Source organism: Chinchilla lanigera, unplaced genomic scaffold, assembly GCF_000276665.1.
Source record: "Chinchilla lanigera isolate Chin_1 unplaced genomic scaffold, ChiLan1.0 scaffold00064, whole genome shotgun sequence".
NCBI classification, from domain to species: domain Eukaryota; kingdom Metazoa; phylum Chordata; class Mammalia; order Rodentia; family Chinchillidae; genus Chinchilla; species Chinchilla lanigera.
This window is the reverse complement of record NW_004955465.1, coordinates 5899303-5921236: the sequence shown is the minus strand read 5'-3', so window position 1 is coordinate 5921236 and position 21934 is coordinate 5899303. Positions and strand designations below refer to the sequence as shown.

At 42.4% G+C, this 21934-nt stretch overlaps 1 protein-coding gene and 1 long non-coding RNA gene across 6 annotated transcripts in view; one reads left to right on the top strand and one right to left on the bottom strand.

The window, feature by feature from the left end:
* The window catches only part of Bloc1s5 (biogenesis of lysosomal organelles complex-1, subunit 5, muted), a 33902-nt gene extending 22760 nt beyond the window's left edge, over nt 1–11142 (bottom strand). Inside the window, exons 1-2 of one of the 2 annotated variants that reach the window (XM_005398846.2) lie at nt 10963–11142; nt 7210–7292 (exon numbers count right to left, since the gene is read on the bottom strand). In XM_005398846.2, the coding sequence (XP_005398903.1) occupies nt 7210–7292; nt 10963–11077 (198 nt within the window). In that variant the 5' untranslated portion in view covers nt 11078–11142. Of the gene's footprint in view, nt 1–4058; nt 4278–7209; nt 7293–10962 lie in introns of those variants that run through there. The other variant, XM_005398848.2, reaches the window with a different exon arrangement.
* A 15-nt stretch (nt 11143–11157) lies between these two features.
* The window catches only part of LOC102024660, a 22282-nt gene continuing 11505 nt past the window's right edge, over nt 11158–21934 (top strand). Inside the window, exons 1-2 of one of the 4 annotated variants that reach the window (XR_001236758.1) lie at nt 11246–11452; nt 19255–19359. This is a non-coding gene — a long non-coding RNA (uncharacterized LOC102024660). Of the gene's footprint in view, nt 11453–19254; nt 19360–21934 lie in introns of all 4 variants that reach the window. The other 3 variants (XR_001236760.1, XR_263238.2, XR_001236759.1) reach the window with 3 other exon arrangements.

The window sequence follows — 21934 nt, the reverse complement described above, 5'->3', positions numbered from 1 at the left end:
TCAAAGGAACACATAGCTGCTAAAGTGAAGAATGACTTATTTAAAGGGTTACTTATTCTAGCAGGGAAACTGGTAGCTCTAAGTTACAGGGAGTGAGTGAGCAGCCATACCTCCCAGCCCATTAACGACAAGAATTAACTTCAACAGCAGAGATCTGAGATGATGTTACATGAAACAGGGGTGGGAGGCAGTCTCTTCCCTCAAAGTTACCATCTGGCGTGTGCTTGCTTTTATGCTGACCTACTGGACTGAGGGGTACTGTTCATACCCCTCACAAAAGGAAGAATATAAACTAACATTTGCTAATTTACATTTGGATATTATTTCTGGGGTGGAAACTCAGAACGAAGCTTTGTACTAATGAAGCTTAGATTCTGATGTGTAATACCCCATAAAATTATACATATGGGTAATTTCTCCTGAGTTTTAGCTAATAACAAGTGCTATGTAATGTGCTTAAAATGAAGTTTGGCACCAAGCACTTAAAATGTTAGCAATTATTAATAACATTGCATTGCTTCTCGGTCTTTTGGCTAAGATCAAGTGTAATAACATTGCAGCAATTACTGTAATATTTATACTAAGATGTAATTTGATAGTATTAGGAAAAGAGAAGCCAGTTATAATTTAAAGTTAAAACTGGGTAGTTCTACAAGATTTAAAATCACACTGTATATACATATACTTGTTACATGCTATTTGAGACAGTTCCTCTAATAGAATGATGTTTTATCTTTTTTTTGGAGACAGGGACTTGTTACGTAGTTCAGGCTGGCCTTGAACTCACTATGTAGCCAGGCTGTCCTCAAACTCAAGGCGATCCTCCTGCATCAGCCTCTTGAGTGCTTGGGAGTCAGGTATGTGCCACCACACCTGGCTGATGTTTTATCTTGACATTTAATAATCTCACAGTTTCTCTACTAATCTAACTAAAAATGAAAGACCAGGATATCATGCGAAATTCTAGTTTGTGCTACCTTTTAAAGAATTTTCTTTTGATCAACTTACCCCACGTTTACCAACATAATTTCTCGTATCTTGTTTACTGTACATACTTAATACTTTTTGTAGTGTCTAATTTTAACCAACTTTTTCTCTATTTTTTTCTAATAACTATTTTTGTCAACTCAAACATTACCCCTTCTTTGAAATTTTCTGCTAAGCTCCATAAGATGTAATTTCCCCCTCCTTATTCTCAAGTATTTTGTGCCTATTTTTTCATAATAATTACAGCAATGTGATTATTTATATGTTCCTTCTGGTAAGCTTTGTAAGTTTGTAATTATAAACTTTCTGGCGATGAGCATTGTTTCTTACTTATTTTTACATATCTTAAGAGAACAACACTTCTGTATCCATTCTCTTCTTTCTTGCTATTAAAAGCCAAATTTTATTTGGAGCAGTAACAAGCCCGTAACAGAGGTCATGAGCTCTTTCCCACCTGCCTTCCTCTTCGCTGCATGAAATGCAGATGTAATGACTGGATGATATGCCAGGGAGAGAGAAGGTAAAGCTGTAAGAAAAAGATGACAGGGAAGAGCCATTGTACCAGCCCTCAGCTATCTAAGTCTGGTCTCTGGGTACTATGCAGGAAAAATAAGGCCTTGCAAAAGTTTCAGGCCTCTTGCTAGTTAACTAAACTCATTCCTAGTGATTTGTAAAGTGTAAAACTATAAATCATTTCTAGTGATTTGTAAAGTGTAAAACTATAAATCATTCCTAGTGATTTGTAAAGTGTAAAACTATAAATGAGGACAGCTTACTACCAACAGCGTATTGAGAGTACATACCTCACCTCTGAAAGGTCTGTGCAAACAACACAAAGCAAAACCCCTAATCTGATCAGTAATTTACTTGGGTGTCCAGGTAAAGCACTGAGTGAAGTTCGCTATACATTACATCTGGAACTGCACAGGACTACTTGCTCTATAAGCATCTTATAAATACTTACTGACTCACACATGTCTCTCCTCTCCATGTGAGAAAGGCCACAACAACTACTCTATGGCTGGAAAGATAAGGACACCAAGGACAAAGCCTTTACCCACTGATACTACTATGTCATGGGCACCACTGAAGGAGCCTAACCTGAAAAGCAGATTCCTTCTGAGTCTCTTCCTAGTTCATGGGAATTGAGGAAAAACTATAAAGTTAGGAGAAAAATTAGCATGTGTAAAGCCCTGGGTTCAGTCCCCCGCACAACAAAACAATAAAATAAAGTCAAGAGACAGACTGTCAACTGTCCTTAAATCCTAATGAAAACAAAAAGCTTAAAATACCTAACAGTACTTCAGTAATTTAAGAAATGCTGCCACCATGTGGCACTTGTCTTCTTTGACAAGTAAAATTCTATAAAGAAAAAGGTAACTGTTGCTGTATACATTAGCTCTTTTAAATGTACAACCCACTTCAGTTTTAAAAGCTAGCCAGTTTTCCTTAACATGAACTACATGTACACGGCACAGAGACGAAGCTTATGTGAGATGCTGACGGTTCTGCTCTGTCGCTGTGCCCTGTCCAGCCAGGCTGCTCTGGGCAAAGACCAATATTATTAAAAACAGGATATTACTATTTGGGCCACCACAGACAAGAGGTGTAAACAATGCAGATATCCGTGGTGTAATCAAAAACTAGGGTGACCATTTAAATAAAAAATTTTAAAATGTATTGCAGTAGAAGACACAGTGCCTTTAATCTCCCCCCTTATAAATCAATAAGTATTTATAAGATGCTTATAGAGCAAATAGTCCTCTTGCTTTGAACACACCTATCCCGTCTTTCTTACCTCCTTCTGAAGCAGTGCTGGAAGTCCTCTTCCGTGTCTTTAGTGGCTGTTGTGGCTGCCCAGCTGTCATGAATTGACTGAAAGCATTTATGGTAATTTCTGTCAAATAGAAACATTACAGTGGCTCACCCACCTTATTCTGCCATCATTCTACTGGTTCCTCCGCAGGCTTAAACCGACCATGAGGGGTAAATTGGGCATCAGCTCAGGACATCGACACAACTACAACGGCACAACTACAGACACGGAAGAGAACTTGCAGGACTGCTTCGGAAGGTGGCAAAATGATGGAATAAGTGTGTTCAATGCAAGGAAAACTATTTTGAGGAAGACTAAAGGCAATGCATCTTTTACAAAACTATTTTGAGGAAGACTAAAGGCAATGCATCTTTTAAAATTTTTTTAAAAAATTTTAACATATGTTGTAAAATGTTGTATGTCTGTTAATGTTTCCCTCCTTTTATCTTTAAAATAAAAAAAAAATTTTAACATTTGTTGTATTTTTTTATTATACCATATATATTCAAACATGCCATTTCTAAAATGCTTTCAGCTTTTCTCCTACCTGGAGAAGAAATGTTAGAAAATAACATGTAGACAACAGTGCTGAGCCTGATGTGCAGGAAAATTCCTGCGCTACTCTAAACCCTCAGAAAGACCAGTCGGGGAGGTCACTGTGTGAAAGGATCAAATGCTCTTCAAGAAATGCAATTCAACCCTAACAAGGTATTGTTGAGCCATTTGAAGAACATCAACAACAGGGTTCCTTCTTCAAAGCCGTAGGGGATGCCTTGCTTCGTGGATAAGGCTATGTGGCTTAGTCACTGATCTAGCTTCAGTTCCTGACACCACGCCTTACACAAGCTTCATGCCTCACAATGCTAAACATATTGTGTTTGACTCTGTATAATAACCTTGTATCTATCGTACCCACCCAATGTGAAAATTTTATTATTTAGCAAACATTTTCTAAGATAATGCTTATGTCACTTATCCCTATTTTCCCTAGCGATATTAAAAATTAAACCCAAATTCATTTAAATTTTTGAAATTCTGAATTATTACATTTTTATTTTTTATCATCTTTCCCTTAACAATAGAAACATCTAACACTATATAATACTTTAAAAATGGTATGTTGTTTAATCCTCATATAAACTCAAAAACTGTACAGTATATGTTATTGTTCTCATTTTAATGAAGAAACAGCCTCGTAGAGCAAAGTAATCATAACTAGCTGGAGGAGTGCCAAGATTTGAACACACATTCCTACCCTTCCATATCCCGTCCTCTTCAAAAGGACCCTGGAGGGCTTAGCAGTGCAGAATGCAGGTAATTCTTCCCTCAGACTCTCAGATACATACCCATGTTGTCTTGGCATCTTCTCACCCAGTTAAAGAGGTGTTGGCTTCCATAAGAAGCCATCTTGAATATGGCATTCAGAAGCTAAAAGTAGCACTTTTTTCATTTCCTTTCACGATCCAGTTTCATACATGTAGCCCTTTTACAGTTGTATCTTCAGGTCCATCTACATTATTTAAAGAATACCACTAATTTAGCTATTTGACTTTTCACTATTGCGTCCCATCTCTGAACTCTCTCTCTCTCTCTCAAGGGGGAGAACTTGATTAAAAAACCCATCTTAATTCCAAAATTCTATGCTTCTTTTAATATAATTTGAATCATTAGAGGTATACTTATAAATGTTATTTTAATAAAACTATTTGGTATTTCAGGTTGAGTAGACAAACAAGATCACTTATGAAAAATGGGACTGGATATCAGAAAACCCAAGTTTTAATCCAAAATCTGTTCTTTTGAATCATATTAAACACCTAGAAGGTGCCAGCCACTACTGTTTCAGGCATTTTGAATACAACTGAGAATGTTACAGAGAAATCCCTACTCTCACGTCCCCGCACTCTAGCAGTGGAAGACAAGGGGACAAACAAGTAAATAAGAAGAACAGTATAGTGTCAGGCAGTTCTGAGGGCTTGTGGCAGGCACAATTCTAAGTGGTCCCTAAGATCCCCACCACTCATGCACACATACCCTGTCCAGTTAATTCAACCATAGCCTAATCTAGGTGTCACTGTGAAGGGATTATGTAGATGTAGTTAAGATCTCAAATCAGATGACTTTAAGGGAAATTACCTTCATGGGCCTGACTTGCAGATGAGTCTTTAATAGAAACTGGGCTCTCTTGGGTCAGAGAGATCTGAAGCATGGAGAAATTCCAAGCAAGGGACACTCTACACTTCTGGCTTTATGGATGGAAAGGGCCAGACAGGAGGACTATGGGTGTCCTCCGTAAGCTGAAAGTGGCCCCCACAGAAAGGAACTGAGCCCTGCCACAATGGTGGGAGTTTGGAAGAGGATCCTGTGTCCCAGTGAGAATGGCCCGATACCTCAATTTTAGCTTTGTGACATACTGAGATGAGGTCCTGGCCAAAGTGTGCCCGGACTTCTGATGACAGAACTAATGGGTACTGTTTCAGCTACTAAGTTTGTGGTAATTACTTACAGGGTACTAGAAAACAAATATGGTGTTATATAGAGCATCAGAGACAGCGACATGATAGAACACCATGGTGGCTACTTTGAATGAAAGGATCAGAGGTGATATTTAGCCTGCAATCTAACAAAAAAAATTGAGCCATGCAAACAATGGGAGAAGGAACATTTTGTAAAGATGGAACGGCTGATACATGATGCAGGGATAACCGTGATGTGATAAAAAGGAAGTGCAGATGGAGCACAGTTAAGTACAAAGCTGTGTGCAATAAAGTAGGAAAGACATAAGGAGCCAGTGATCCTCCTGGACCTAAATTAAGGAGCTAGATCGTACTGCAAGTGTGAAGAGACGCCATGAAAGGCAGGGGAGCAACGGTGAGGTACGATCAGATATATGGATCATCTGGTGACTGTATGGGACTATTTCACAGCGAACAGGCTGACACGGGAGCCCCTGCAGCTGTCCAGGGGAGCGCTGATGGTGAGCTGACTGAGGAGGGGGAGTGGCAAACGGATAAGCAGAAAGGTTTACAGTACACTACAGACAATGCTTGCTGGTACTATGGTTGCTGGCGTGAAGGGAAAGCAGAGTCTACTACAATTCCCACACTTCAGAACAACTAGGCTCAGTGGCAGAACCCTTGCCTAGCACACTCCAAGCCCCAGTACTGAAAAAACCCTCTAGGGGCTAAAAGCATATTTACACACCACAGTACAAAGGACCACAACAAGTATGTATAGAAATTTTCACTCTATTCTCACTAAGGAATTGGTAATAACCCTTTCACAGCATGTAAAGAATAGTCTAATTTCCTGTGAGTCCTATATTACTCTTATCCCACAATAATGATGCTATGATACAAAATGGCTGATAATTATCCCTAGGTACCACACGATACCCTAAGATACAAGTGCCCCGACATGCACACATGGTCACATCTTTACTCTTCACAATCTTGTAAAGTATTAGATACTCAGGTTTTCAGTTATTCAGGCTGCTGAACCCAGAAACTAGTCTAATGCTACAGTTCTGTCTCTCTTGTGTACACTACAGCGTGGGATTTCTGCAGTTTTATGGGTTTAGTAAAAGGTTCTCTGCCCTCGGCACATTTAGACACCCTGCGAGGTCAAAACCTCGTTTACAAATAGGAGCTCACTTGCACAGAATCATAACACTGTGCAACATCATTCACCACCTACCTAATGGTAGCTTGAGAAGTTGTGATTGAATACATAATGAAGAGAGTATACAGGAAACAGGATGTCACATTGCTGGAACAGCATGCAAGGTGAAGAGTGGCAGCTGGTAGAGCTAGCAAGGAAGGGGCAGATATTAGAAGAACTTTACCCTGTAACTAGCAAATACTATCAAAGGATTTTAAAAGTGAAATAATATTTGATCACTCGCAGCAGGGTGAAACTGGATCTGACTCAGCTGAGACGTACCGGTCAGAATGAAATTTCTATGTGAGGTAACATCTACAAGCCTTGGGCACTGAACTTGGGCCTGAAAAGGGGCTGGAACTGGTGAGGATCCTCAAGTATCAACCCGAGTGCCTGATGAGTGCCGATTCCTCAAATGAGAAACACACAGAGCAAATAGGTCTGGAAAACTTGGGCCCACTGATCTCTACAGTTCTTTCACTGTATTTCATTTCACAGATTAAAAAGTTATGATCAATACACATTAAACACTCTAGAGGACGCACCAGAACGTGAACCCGAGTCTGCTCCTGTCTGGTCTCATACTCATCCTATTAAAAGTATTTTCATCTTCTCGTAATTTTTGTTTTATATTTTCTATAAATGCATGAAGTGAAACCAGATTTTAAAAATAGAGCATGTCCTTTCTGAATATTACACATTAACAATTAAGGCAGTAATTTTACAAGTAAGTTTTAGGGACTTACTTCAAATTCCTTTACAAAGTAACGAGTTTCACCTTGAATAACGGGTCTGTGGTCCAAGAGCCTTGACTGAATCTCTCCAAGATCTGTAACAATAAAATGAATTCAGGATTAATCCATACTAAGTGGCATAATTTAATTCGTTTGTTTTGTTTCTTCTTCCTCATGAATAGATGAAGACAAATTAAAATTCAGCTTAGGCCACAGATTAGAAGACTAGCAGGTATATAAATTGGAACTACTTGTGAGGGCAATTTGGCAATATCTCATAAAGCTAAAGATATACCAGTATATATCTAACATTTTCATGCCTAGATATATAACCTAGTAAAAACTTCACAAAATAAATAAGGCATTTGTAAATATTTACTAAACACAGATTCCATATCAAGAAAAAAACAGAAAAATTCCTATATAGTACTCCATTCATATAGTGGGGTACTATAAATCAGCAAATAAAAATTAACACATCATGGGAGGCTGAGGCAGAAAGATCACAAGTTAAAACCTAGCCTGGACAACTTGACAGCTTAGTAAGACCCTGTCTCAAAATAAAACAATAAAATGGGCTGGAGATGTAGCTCAACGTGAAGGCCCTAGATTCAAGTCCCAGTACCTTAAAAATAAAACAAAACGAAAAACACACCAGAGTTACACTTGTCAACATGGGTAAAACTCATAAGTAAAACACTAAATTAAAAAAACAAGTTTCAGAAGGATGAATGCCATTTACACAAACTTCAAAGACATGCAAAATGACACTTCTCAGAATGACACAAAAGCAATAAAAAACATAAAGAACTGCAGGAGAGCTGGGTGTGGTGGTGCACACCTACATGCCAGGAACTCAAGAGGCTGAGTAGGAGGATCAGGAGTTCACAGCCAGCCTGAGCCGGACACTTACCTTCCAGGCTTGCTGTCTCTTCTCAACTGCTAACACTGCATGTTTTACAATCATGACGACATAGTCCATCCTCCAGGAAGCCTCCCATTCCCCAGCCTCTCCTCCAAAATCCAGGCACGTGCCCCAAGCTTCAAATACTTAGGGCTTAAGTACTGAAATTCTATCTAAATGTTCCCTGGGCTATGGCTCAGTGGTACAGGGCTTGATTAGCACATGTGAGACCCTGGGGTCCATTTCCAGTACCCTCTCAAAAAAAAAAAGAAAACCCAAACAACAACAAAGAGCAATGATATTCCAGACATATTTCTGATTATAAGTCATTTTCAAAGTAACTTGGGCATTTCCAGTACCCTCTCAAAAAAAAAAAAAAAAAGAAAACCCAAATAACAACAAAGACCAATGATATTTCAGACATATTTCTGATTATAAGTCATTTCAAAGTAACTTGAAAAACTTCCCTTGATCCCTTTTTCTTGTTCTCTTGCTGTATCGTGTCTTGTCTTTTAATTTTTATTTTTTTAGCCCTCCCCTCTTCTGCCAGGTATACTTGGGCATAAGTTAATTTGGCAAATAAAAATTGATACATTTAAGGTTAAAAGATGATTTGATACAAATACATTCTGAAAGGATTACCATGATTAAGCCAGCTAATATACATCCACCACTTCACATACACAGTTATCATTCCCCCATGGTAAGACTACCTAAGATCTATGGTCTTAAGAAATTATAAGTATAAAATGTAGCACTGGATAATGTTTTTTAAAAAGTACTACCTCAAAATTTAAAATCTTTGTGTGTCAAAGGACACAATCAACAAAATAAAAAGTAACCCATGGAACAGGAGAGCTGCAAACTACTTTTCAAGTGTGTAGGGGGGGTAAGACCTAGAATATAGAAAGACCTACATCTCAACAATAACAACCGAAATCCTAATTTTAAAAAAATGAACAAAGGAACTAAACAGCCATTTCTCTAAAGAACAGATATAAATGGTCACTTAGTACATAAAAAGGTGCTTATTATCATCATTAGGGAAATGCAAATTAAAAGAGACACCACCTCACCCAGTAGGACCGTTACTACCGAAGACAAAATAACAAATGTTGGAGAGGACAGGGAGAAACTGGAATGCTTGGACTGCTGGTGGGAATGTAAAATGGTATAGCCAGTATGACAAGTCCTCAAAAAATTAAAAATAGAATTACCATATGCTCCAGCAATTCTGCTTTTGGGTGTATGTATATCCCAAAGTATTGAAAGCAGAGCCTCAAAAAGATGCTCGTACATTCATGTCCATGGCAGTATTATTCACAATAGCGGGAAGACACAGAGCTGCCACCGACAGATGAACTGATAAGGTGTGATACACACATACAATGGACTACAATATACAGTCTTAAAAACAATGCCCTCCCCCCCTCCTCCCCCCACTCCCACCCCCGGGCGTGGTGGTGCACACCTGTAATCCCAGCACTGGGGAGGCTGAGGCAGGAGGATCGTTGAGAGTTCAAGACCAGCCTGGGCTACAAAGTGAGCTCAAGGCCAGTCTGAACTGCATAGCGAGACCCTGTCCTAAAAAGACAAAAAAAAAAAAAAAGTTTCCTGGCATGCTACAACATGGATGCACACTTAGAATATTGTAAGTTAAAAATGCCAGTCACAAACGGACAGAGACCAGGATTCCACTCAGAGAAGGTACGTTTACAGATAGAAATAGAACGGTAGGTAGTTTCCAGGGGTTGGCAGAAGTGGGCAGCAGGGAGTGGGGCATTATTTCAATAGATTCCAAATTTCAGTTTTGCAAAATCAAAAGCTTCCTGTGGATGGACAGAGGTAACGAGAGCACAATGTAAATGTACTTAAAGGCACTGAATTGTACATCTCAAAGGAGTTAAGATGATAAATTTCGTTGTTTGACCGTAATTGCTAAACAATTTAAAGTAATACTTCACTAAGATTGCACAAATAATTTAGCCCTAATATTCATGTGACAGTTCCGCAATCCTAATTATATTATGTCTTGACTTGAAACACCATGTCTAAACAGGCACAACTTGGGCTGAAGCTGCCTACAAATCCGAGATGAGGCTGTAAAGACGCTGGCAGCGACCAACGTCTACTTTGAGTATATCTGTACACAGAGATGGTGGGATTGAAACTGCGTTAAAGGCGGCTGGCAATGAAAAAACTGCAGCATCTCACTGGCAAAGACCTCCCGCAGGAGGCAGACTGGTTGTGGGGTTTGCGAGTCAAGCCTAGGGCAGGTTCTGTGAGCATCTGTCTGGGCTGTAACCTTCCTCCCAGCTCAAAGCAGACGGACAGACAGCTGTCCGTGCGCGTGTACGCGCTTTAAGGTGTTCCAGGTTTTTTCCCAGGTGTTATGCCCTTTCCTCCTTCCTGGCACGACCCAGAGGCAGACAGGGTCGAAGAGGGCAAAGGTCACGACCGGAAGTCGCTCGAGGACCAAGAGACTGGGCCAGGGGGCAGGGGAAGGCGGGGCCGCAGACTCCGTCCGAGGCCGGGCTCGGCGCCCCCGCATTAGTCGGTCTCGAGGCTGTCCAAAATAGCCCCGCCCTCCTGTGGGGTCCTGGACTTAAGCACAGGACAGAGGCGGCCCCCGCGCTGAGGGCTACCGCACAGGTCACCGAGGAAGCGACGGAAGCGGGCGGCGGCGGCGGCGCTGGCCGGGAAGCGTCGGGCGCGGGAGAGGGGCGGAACCACCCGCGACGCCCTCCCGCCCCGCACGACGCGCGCGCCGGCCCGAAACGGGGTCGCCCGGGGCAGCGGGCGCCGCCTGGGGAGAGGGGCTGAGCGGACTCCACCAGGGACGACAGCCCCGCGCTCCGTACCCTTGATAATGAGGTGCGCTGAGCTCGCAGTCCCCAGCGAGTCCCTCTTCTTGCCGCCGCTGCCACCCGGGGCGGCCTCACAACCCACAGGGGTCTCTGTCCCCGCGCCACTCATCCCGACCGGCTCCGCCCACCCGCTGCCTCGCCGCGCCTGCGCAAACCTGCGCCCGCCGAGTTGCAGGCGCTCGGTCGCTTTTGCGTCATCTCAGGGCGTCGGAGAAGTTGAGTCAATTTAGTAGACAGTTCCGGAAGGGCGTCTGGGGATGAGAACAGACAGTAGCTGATACCGCCATGCTGGATGAGGGCAGAGGCCCCCGGGCTAGAAGGTGCTTGAAAGTTAAGGTCATCTTATTCCCTCTTTCCCAGAACATAAGACCTAGCTGGAAAATAATAAGCCTTGAAAACCAGAGATCAAAAATGCCAGCCCCAATCAGTCCATCTTGGCCTTATCTGCTACCACTGTTCTCATGCTCGGTGGCTACTCTGTAAGGTAGGTAAGGCGAGGATAGGCCGGATTATTTTTCTTCACCTGGTTTAGCAAGGAACCATGTTTCTTACAGAATTTCAACCATTTGTTATATGGATAAAGTAAAATACATGCAGTTATGAAAGGGACTGGTCTGTTGGCTGATTTGAACTGTTGCCATGTATCTCACTGCTGCCTTTGATAAGCTGCATCGCCATCATCTTGTCCTCTCAACAAGTGTGCACCTCCCTGGTGGCTCCTTCACCTCCTTTGTTCATCTTGTGATTCTAGGAGTCATCTTGCATTTTTCCTTCCTCCCCTTTTCCTGAACAGTCCTCACTCTCACGGGCCTCACAGCCTAGAGTTGGAGAAGGAAAATAAATCATCATTTACCACGCAGGAGGTGGAACTGACAGGATGTGGGAAAGGCCCTCATGCATGTGGGGCACCTGGGGACGAAGGGTCAGGAAAGGCTTCTTCTCAGAGAGGGCAAAACAGGCCTGAAGGGAGGAGATGTTGCCCTGGTCGGGGTGAGTGAAGAACTTGGAGTTTCCTAGCAGAGGAAGTAATAATCCCCAATGCAAAGAAGCATAAACCAGATGACTTAATAAGATGTAAACTTGGTTGACTGTGAATAATTGGGTCTGGCTTCTAACCTTTCTGCTCTTTCATTTTCTCAGCCTTATCATCAACCTCTAGAAAGCGTAATATTTTTAAAAGCCACTCATTCTTCCCACTTGTAGGCACTTTGCTTATTTAGTCCCTTTTTGCTCTGCAAATCTGAATTTCCCCTGAGCCTGTTTCCTTAGTGTCTTTAAACTACTAAGCAACCTGAGGAGGTTCACTATAGTACAGTGAAGTTAAGTACTTCCCCTGCATTAAAACGCTGTTTTTAAAATGCAATGTCCAGCTTGGCTTGTGACCCATGTTTGTAATCCTAGCACTCTGGGAGGCTGAGGCAGGAGGATCACAAATTCAAGCCCAGCCCAACCAACTTGGTGTCTCAATGAGACCCACAAAATAAAAGATAAAAAGTTTGCAGTGTAGCTCAGTGTGAAAGGCCTTTTTGAACTCAATCTCGAGTTCAAAAATAAAAATAAAAATATAAAAATACTTCTAGGTTCCACTTCCAAAATTTGCCAGTTGATTATGTATTAAGTGATAAAAAGAAGTTCTGGCTACAGTGGTTCAAACTTCGGAACCACACAGAACTGGATTCAAATTCTGGCTCTGCCACTAACCTGCAGTTACTTTTCTGTAGAATTACAAGACAAAATTTATCTTGCTTATCTCCTCAGGTTGTCATGATGATTAAAGAAGAGAATATTTGTAAAGCAGTTTGTACAGTGTCTGGGCTGTGGTAAATGCCTCCAAAATATTTTTATTATAATAACCCCATCTACCCACTTTTAAAGCACTACATGTCCTACTCCAATTTTACTCACCATTCAAATATCTTCTATTTAGCACCTTAAAATGTATAACATGCCATCATGCATCATATACCATGTACTTATCAATCCTTACATTCTTCTGAGGAGCTGAGGGAGATCAGTTCCAGAACCTTCTTGGAAACTAAAATCATGGTGGTCAAGTTCCTTATATAAAACAATATACTGTTTGCATAGAGCTTATGCACATTCTCCTGTAGACTTTAAACCATCTGTGGATCACTTATAATACCCAACACAATGTAAATGTGATGGAAATACTTCTTATACTCTATTATTTAAGGGATATTGACAAGGAAAGAGCTCTGTACAAGTTCAGTACAGACATAGCCACCATAGAGCTAACTGTATGGTGCATGTCAGCAACAATATAATGTTTAAAAATGTTCCATCCATGGCTAGTTGAAGCTGAGGATATAGAACCTGTAGCTAAGAAGGGCCACCTGAATTAAAACCCCCATTTCCAGAGGAGGAAATGGAAGGTGAGTGAAAATGGTAGAGTCTCCAAAGATAGCTGCTGTGGGTCCTGCCCTCCCTATACACACTTGGAGCACACTGCTCCTCCCGTTAAGAGATGAGGTTTTTGGTCCCTCCCTGAACCTAGGCTGGCCTTGTGATTTGCTTTGACCTACAGAAGATGGTGGGAAAAATATGTACTGGGCCAGTTTGGGGCCCTAAGAGCCCCAACAGCTTTCCACCTTTGCTCTTTTGCCTGGAATTCAGGCCGTCTGTCTGAACAAGGACAGCCAGAAGAAGGCCTTGAGGCATTACAAGCACAGAGAGGGCGCAGGGGCAAGACCTGAAACTCTAGCGGTCAACACATGGGCTGCAGACATAGGAGGAGACTTTCCTGGGGCTGTCAGTCTGGCTACCAGCCAGCTCAGTGGAGTCATGTGAACTGCACATGGTGCCAGAAGCTACCAAGTCAACCCACAGTGTTTGGAGAAATAAAAATCATTGCTGTTTTAATCTACTGTGTATGTGGGTATTTAAATCACACCCACCTCTCTTAGAAGGGATTGTATGTGGTTCACAATCTGTGTATAGCCCAACGAGAGCCAAGGCTATGACTCAAGGTCTGCATTGCACTATAGCCAAAGCCAGTCAGCTGGTGGGAGGGGAGAGGTCTTCCCTCTTCTGTGCCAGAAATATTCCTACCTTTCTTTTTAGGTGTTCCCTTTGTGCAATGCTTTCCTTGCTCCTCTGCCTATCAATTTAGTAAGCTTTCATTATGTAAAGAATTTGGCCCCTAAGTTCAGAGGGCCCATGAAAGACAACCCCTAAGTCTTTGGAATCTCCCAAGTGATGAGAGTGTCTTTGCTATTCATGGTGGGCTCCAGACCACATCTGAGTTTAGGCTGATGTCTCAGTTACTTTCTCATTGCTGGGACAAAACACCCCACATTTTCGAGTTAAGGGAGGAGAGGTTTATTTCAGCTCACAGTTCAGAGGTTTCAGGCTGGCTCCAAGGCAGGGGCGATGGACAATATGGCAAAAGAGAATGACATGGCATAGGAGGCAGGAAGCAGTGAGGGAGGCATCAAGGTAGGAGAAGGATGCACAGACACACACACACACATATGCACAACACCCCTCCAGGCCACGCCCCCAGTGACCTATCTCTTCCCCCAGGCTTCACCTCCCAACATCATGTCCAGCTACAAACCCCTCAGTGGACTAATCCAGTGGTATCGCACACCCTGACCCAGTTACTTCCCTGAAAGCCTCAGCTATGGGGGACAGCTGACAAGGTGACTCACGGTGGGTGCCTAGGTATCAGGATGTGGGCTGGCCATGGGAGAAAGACTGATCATGTGACTGGAAGGCTGGGGCTTTGGGTAACATGATCAACACTGCCTCTGGGGAGAAGAGGGGCACTGGGCTGGGCACAGAGCTCAGACACACGGCAATGATTTGATCACCCACGCCTACATGACAGAATCCTAATGAAGGACTCTGGGCACTGGAGAGCAGGTGAACTTCCTGGCTGGTAGTTCCATGTCCATGCGCCAACAGGAAGCTGAATATTTCACATGTGAGGCCTTCCCCGACCTCTCACCGTTTGGCTGGTCCTGAGAAGAAGCTAGAATTGTAAGTAGAGTATTTTCCTGAATTTTGGGAGTTATTTTAGTGAATTATCAAACCCAAGGGCATATATTTTAGACAGAGGGTCAGCAGTGTCGGTCGGCTGGAACCCTGGAGCTTGTGGCTCATGTCTAAGGGAAAGGAACTCTGCCGACAACTAGGCCTTTGCCCTCTGAGGTCTCGGCTAACGCGAGCGTTGCTCTCCGATTTAGCACAGGTTTGCAAGACGTGTGCTAAGTGCTCGACGAATAGGCATTCATTTAATCCTCATGGCGGTGCTTTGAAGGAGATTGTTTCGTCCTCATTTCACAGGCGAGGAGGCTCCAGTTAGACGACTGCCTGGCTTGGAGTTGGGAGAAACCGCTGTTCTTTATAGTGTATGCATTTGTCTTGGGGAACTGGCTCCTGTGCTTATTGCATCTTGCTCGTGTTTACTCCTCCTTCCCTTCCCCCTCCCCTCCCTCTCCCTCCCTGTCTCTCTCCCTCTCCTTTACTTCCCAGGATCGTTCTGATTTCCACAGTCAGCCGTTCCTGTCCTCTGCCCTCCCCCTCCCCCCCGACTCTGTTAATTATTTATATTTTAGATTTCTCAGATTAGAGAAACCATGTGATGTTTAACCTTCGGTGTCTGATTTATTTCGCTTAGCACTATGTTCTCCAGATGCATCCATTTTCCTACAAATGATGGAATCCTCCTTTATGGCTGAGGAGCGCCCCCTAATGCATATATGCCACATTTTCTTCAGCCATCCACCGCTGATGGACACCTGTTTCTGTGTAGGTCTCCCTGAGGGTGTTTAGCACCTACCTGTCGTGGGTGAAGAGGCAGTAGGGAAGGGAGACTGGGAGGGAAGAAAGAGAGAATCCACACTAACTTTAACAGACTTGTGAGCCTTTCATTTTTATTTTCAATAGCAGACATCTAATAGCTATGTTTTGGGTACCAGCTAGGTGCCCAGCACAGTGATAGGAAATAACAGCAAACAGAACTTACTGAAGCCTCTTGCTTCCTTCCTGAACTACAACCTACTAAGGGAGACAACATCAAATAAGTACACAGTTGCCTTCCTGTAATTGTGTTGCTTGTGTGTTGCTGTAAGGCACAGGTTCAGCCTGATCTGTGGATATGTTTCTAGCCCTTTGACTGTGTTGTGCTGCAGGTGGGGTTTTCTGGGGAGGGGGCAGGGCCAGACTCCTGTTTTGCACCCCCTACATCTTTGAACTGTAGCCCAGACAGCAAGGAAAGAATCCGTTGAGAGCAGCACTGGCAGCGCTGTTCTGCCACCTCCTTCGTCTGGGTTTGGGGCAGCAAGGAGATGCGTTAGCTTTTGACTTGCAGAATCTGAGACCCTTGAAGACAAAAGGGACACTCTCCTCTCTCTCTGCAGGGCTTTTTCCTGTATTTTTAAAAATAAAACGGCTGTATTGGGATGACTAGATTCCCATGCAGTTGTAAGAAGCCACTTGCACGCTTTGGCTGGTTTCCCCCACGTTAACACTTCGCAGTGCTACTCTCACAGCCAGGATATCGACAGTGATTCAAGCCACCAATCCTATTCAGATCTCACCAGTTTTACCTGTACTCAGTGTGTGTGTATTTTATACAATTTTACCAAACGTGCAGGGTTATGCATCTATCATTGCAGCCACTAAATATATTGAACACTTCTGATGCCAAAAGATCCCACATAAAGTAACTTCGTGTGTGTGTGCCAGGGCTACTTGGGATGAACCTAGGGTCTTGTGCTGGGTAGATAAGTGCTCTATGACTGAGCTACACCCCTGGCCCCATTTATTGTTCTCTATTTTGGGATCAGGTCTTGCTCAGTTGCCCAGACAGGCCTCAAACTGCCATCTTCCTGCCTCAGCCTCCTTGTAGCTGGGATTACAGTTATGCACCAATATAACCAACCCAGGCCTTATAGTGTCTTTTATGACACCCACCTTCTCTGTCCCACTGCAGCCCCTGCCAACCTATAATCTCTATTTCTAAAATTTTTTCATTTCAAAAATATTATATAAACGGAATGATGTACTATTTTGTGTTTTCCTGAATAACTTCTTACATCATAATACTCCACCCCAGATCATTTTTCAGAGAACCAACATCAGATACAAATGTAACCATGGAATTATAGATTTTTCCAATTATGGTGCTTTTGCAGAGTCAGTACATCCAAATCATGGACATATTGTCAATTTAGTAGAAGTAGAGTTACACTTCAGGGAAAATTATTTGTTGTCATCCCAGATTGAGTCTTATAAAAAGTAGAAAATAAAAATAAAATGGGCTGAGCACATAGCTCGGCAGTGGAGCAGTTGCTTAGCTTACTCAGGCTCTGGCTTCCATCCCCAGCACCAATACAAAGTGTGTCTTATAAAGATATGATGATTGTTTAAGTTTAAAAAATTATTATAGTAATAGACACTTTGCCATGAACTTCCCTCGCAAACTATTTCCTTTCCTTTGAACCCACTTTTCCCACATGCATGCAACTTTCTGAAGTAGCTCTGGAAGTCCTCTTCCATGGCTGTCTCGGTTGTGCTGCCGTGGCTGCCTCGCTATACTGAACTGATTAAAAATGTTTATCTTTCATGGTTGTTGTGTCTTTTGGAAAAAGCCAGAAGTTGCATGGTACTAGATCCCATGAATAAGGTGAATGAGGACACAGTAATGGTTTTGGCAAAAATTGCTGTAAGCTGCTTCAGAAAGTGGCAAGAATGATGGGATAAGCGTGTTCAAATCAAGGGGAGGTATTCTGAGGGGGATTAATGGCAGTGTGTCCTTTAGTGTAACAAAATTTTATATTTAAACTCGCTGTAGTTTTTGATCACACCTCATACGTAAGTGCTTAATTACATGCATGCTGTGAACAAAATTAAAATTCATTCCTTAGTATAAGCCCATTAAAGATAAGCATAACTGACAAAGTATGGGTGATGGGACTTCTAAGTTAATATTGCTTTTTATCAAATCAACTGCAGGAGATTTCTTGGAGAAAATTTTCTGTTGGCATTACTTTTTGTCCTCTTTTGTCTAGCTGATTTTCAAAGAGGGTTAGAAAGGCTAAAAGGTAAAAATTGATGAAAGCAAGGAGTGAGTAGTTTAGAGTCTTTGGGGATAAGATGCTACACGTTACTCAAGTTCCTGAAGTTTGGCATGCTTGGCGTGAGTGTCAGTTTCATGTGGAGCAGAGTGCTGTGAATTGGCATCGGTGGTCTTTTGGGCATCAGCAACTTTAAAATTCAGCCCCGAATTTTCCAGCAGAGAATCCTGCTAGTTCTCCTTAAAGATGCTTCTGGTAAGAGACAGCATTGGAGAACACGTCTCCAGCGCTTTGCTACTGGAATTGCCACACAGCAACCACTCAGGTGACAGACCCACTCCATGGGAATGCAGGAGGCCTCCACCACCACCCTGCCCATGACATAAAACATTTGACTTAGCTGTGCAAAAAGATGGATGTGTGAGCTCGCAGATATATGCAGCTGCTCTCAGTGTGTGCCCTAAGCATTGGCAGATGTGACCCGGCTCGCAGTGTGGTCATCCCACTGGCAGCATTAGAGTGACCTGGGAACTTGTCAGAAATACAGCCTCCTGACTCAGAAATTCAAATTGGAGCTGAGAAATTTCCTTAAAGAAGCCTCAGGTGATTCCCATGCCTGCTAATTTCTGAGAACTACTCCTTACGTGCCATCTGTCACCTGTCCCCTATACATCTCGTAATGTGGTTGACTATTGTAGCTGGTCCCTCTCCCAACTGAAGTTTTGTTTTCCAGTGTTTTGATTACTTGAGCTCAAATCTAGTCTGAAAATATTAAATAGAAAATTCCAGAAGCAAACAGTTCATGAGTTTTAAATAACTTTCATTGTAGTGTACTGTTACAATAGTTCTATTTTATAAGGAAAATTTAATTTTACTATTAAATTAATTTACTATTAATTTTACTATTAAATTAATTTTACTATTAATTAATTTACTATTAATCTCTTACTGTGCCTAATTTATAAATTAAACTTTATCACGAGTATGTAAGTATAAGAAAAAGCATAGCCTGTATGGCATGCAGTAGTGCTACACTTTGTACCTGGAATGTCCCCGAAAGGGACACATGTAAAGGCTTGGTCCTTAGCTTGGGGTTACTGGAAGGCAGTGGGACTTTTAAGAAGTGGGGTCTGGTGGGAAGTCTTTATGTCATTGGTGGTGCATCTCTGAAGGGCACCGTGGGGTGTATCTCTTCTTGTTCTCATTTTCTGTCTTTCCTTCCTGTCTGCTATGGGATGAGCAGCTTGCTTTACCTTATGCTGCCTGCCATGATGCGCTGACTCACCACAGACTCAAGAGCAATGGTCCCTGAGCTCATGGACTGAAACCTCCAAAACCGTGAGCCAAAGTAATCCTTTCTCTTTTTAAGTCAATCATCTCACCTTTTTGTTACAGTAATGAGGCGAACTTGGATTTCAGGCATCCACTGAGAGTCTTGCAATGTATCCACAGTGAAAAGGGAAGGGCCACTAATGTATATGAGTTCTTTTAGTCAAGTGTCATAGCTGAAGTCAGTTGCTAAAAACAGTCAGGTACTGGAAACTCGGTGGGGCCAGTCTGGGAGTTAAAAAATCTCTTTAAAACAAGGTGTGTATGTGTTACAGGTTAAGAAAAAAATAGGGCAGTCAGGGAAAGATAATTTACCTTTCACGAACAGACTAATTCATGGACTGCTCCAAAAGAACTTTGGAATTTGTAATCAAGTGACTGAGAGTTTCTCATTTTGATCAAAGTAAGCCTGTGGCTTGACTGTTTAGAGCTATGCCCTGTCAAATTAGTTGTGTGGCAACTGTACCTCAAGCTTAACTTGGACAGACAGGCCTGCCAGGCACACATTTCTCAAGGAAATGATATGAGGGAGGACAAGTATTATCCACAGCAAGACTGTGAGGACAGATGACACTCAGCAGGAACGGCAGGCCAAATCTGCAAGAGCCATAATGCAGTGGCAAGCCCTGGGGACCTGGCCTCGTTGAAGTGGAAGAGACAGCATGGATGAGCCATCGAACTAACTCACCAGGCTGGGAAAGAAACAAAGCTTGCAACCCACAACCCGCATAAGAAACAAAAGTTTAAAAAATTAAAATGTTCCCAAAGGAATCATGATAATAAAGGCAGAGATCCTGGAGACGTGATAGCAAAAATAGCCAACATCTCAGATTCTTTTGAGTTCCCATATACGTTCGTTTGGCCTCTCTCCCGTAAGTGAAAGATGAATTTTTGTGAGATTAGGTAGCAGTTGGAATTAGTTTTATTCACTAGCAGTACTGGGAATAAAGGCAGAGCCTGCAGGAATGTGGGCCCTGCAACAAGTAATCATTATTGCAAAATCAAATTCCCCATCTCATCTCTGATATGCCTGTATGTAACCCTAGAGCTGGGCCTCACGGTGTTATAAATCTGGCATACAAGACATGGAACAGTGGGATATGGAGCCCCTTGTGTACCTAAAAGCTCTGCCCAGCAAGAGAGATATATGATGGTAACTTTCTCCCCATTGCTTTTGCAATAAAATCCACCCAGAGCTCCAGGAAGAGTTAGGAATGTAATTCTGCATCAATAAATCAAGACTAAAATTAAGATGGCCAGATATGTAGCAGCCTGCTCAGGTGTAGAGAGAATTTGAAATTTAGTATCCTGGTAATGGGTAGCAGCAGATTATGTAATTATGGAGAGAAAGAAGAAATATTGCTCTCTGGGGTAAAAAGCTAAATGCTCTAATCCATTAAACCACCACATCTCTGCCAAAGCTAGATTAATATTAAAGTTCATGTAACATCTGATTTTTTTAAAGGAAGGAAGTCAGATGCTAGGGAAAATATAAGTGAAAAAGCTGCAGTTCACAACGTCTCTAATTTGACTGCTTGCCTAATAGTTGTGCATTTTACCTTTTGGTGTGATGTACATATAGCTGATTATCATAGCATTCTGTTCTTTTCTAACAGTCTATGTGCTTAAATTTTTATCAACATATCTTGGAGCTATTCTGAGCAGACTTTTAGCAGTGGTGTTACGAATTAGATATTCTTTTAGAGGAGCCGAGGATACGATGCCCTAGCCCAGGGTGATCCTTCCATTCACCCTCCTACTTTCCTGCCTTTGTCTCAGTGGGAAACCCATTGTGCCTGATGACTGTGGCTGACCACCACTCTGGGTAAAGTCTACGAAGGACCAGAAGTTTTAACAAGGAGTAAAAATGACAACCACATGTACAGTATCTCTCCTCTCCAAGGTTTTCCTTCCCATGATTTCAGTTTCCTATGGGCAACGGTGGTCCAAATATATTAAATGGGGGATGCCAGAAATAAACAATCCGTAAGTTACAGTGTGCACCACTCTGAGTAACCTAGTAATGAAATCTTGGCCTGGATGTGAATCATCCCTTTTACCAGTACATCCATATATGCTACCCACCACCCAACGGTCACTTATCATATTAATTGGCATCGGTATATTGTACTTGCTCTATCATTAGTTAGCACTGTTCATCTTACTGTGCTTGATTTATGATTAAGCTTTCTCATATGCATGATAGGGAAAAACAAATATATAGGGTTCTGTAATATCTATGGTTTCAGGCATCAGCTGGGAGTCTTAAAGTGTGTCCTCCCCGGGAGAAGGCAGACTACCATACCTGTTAAAAACCTAAGTCAAGTCGTTTTCACTGTTGTACTGGCCAGGGATGGAATGTCAGATCCTGGATTGACTTTCATTCTCAAAATGAGGCCATCTTTTCTACCAGTGTGACACAGCCACTTGGAGAGGTTTACAATCACAAAGCCTCGTTAAATACTTCATGAGATCTTGGATGCTTTGGGTGTCACTCTGCTTTTGGACAAACAGCCTTGTGACATTGCTCCCAGTTCTGTTATTTCTACTTGTTTTAAAATTAGCATGTATTGGGGCTGGGGATTTAGCTCAGC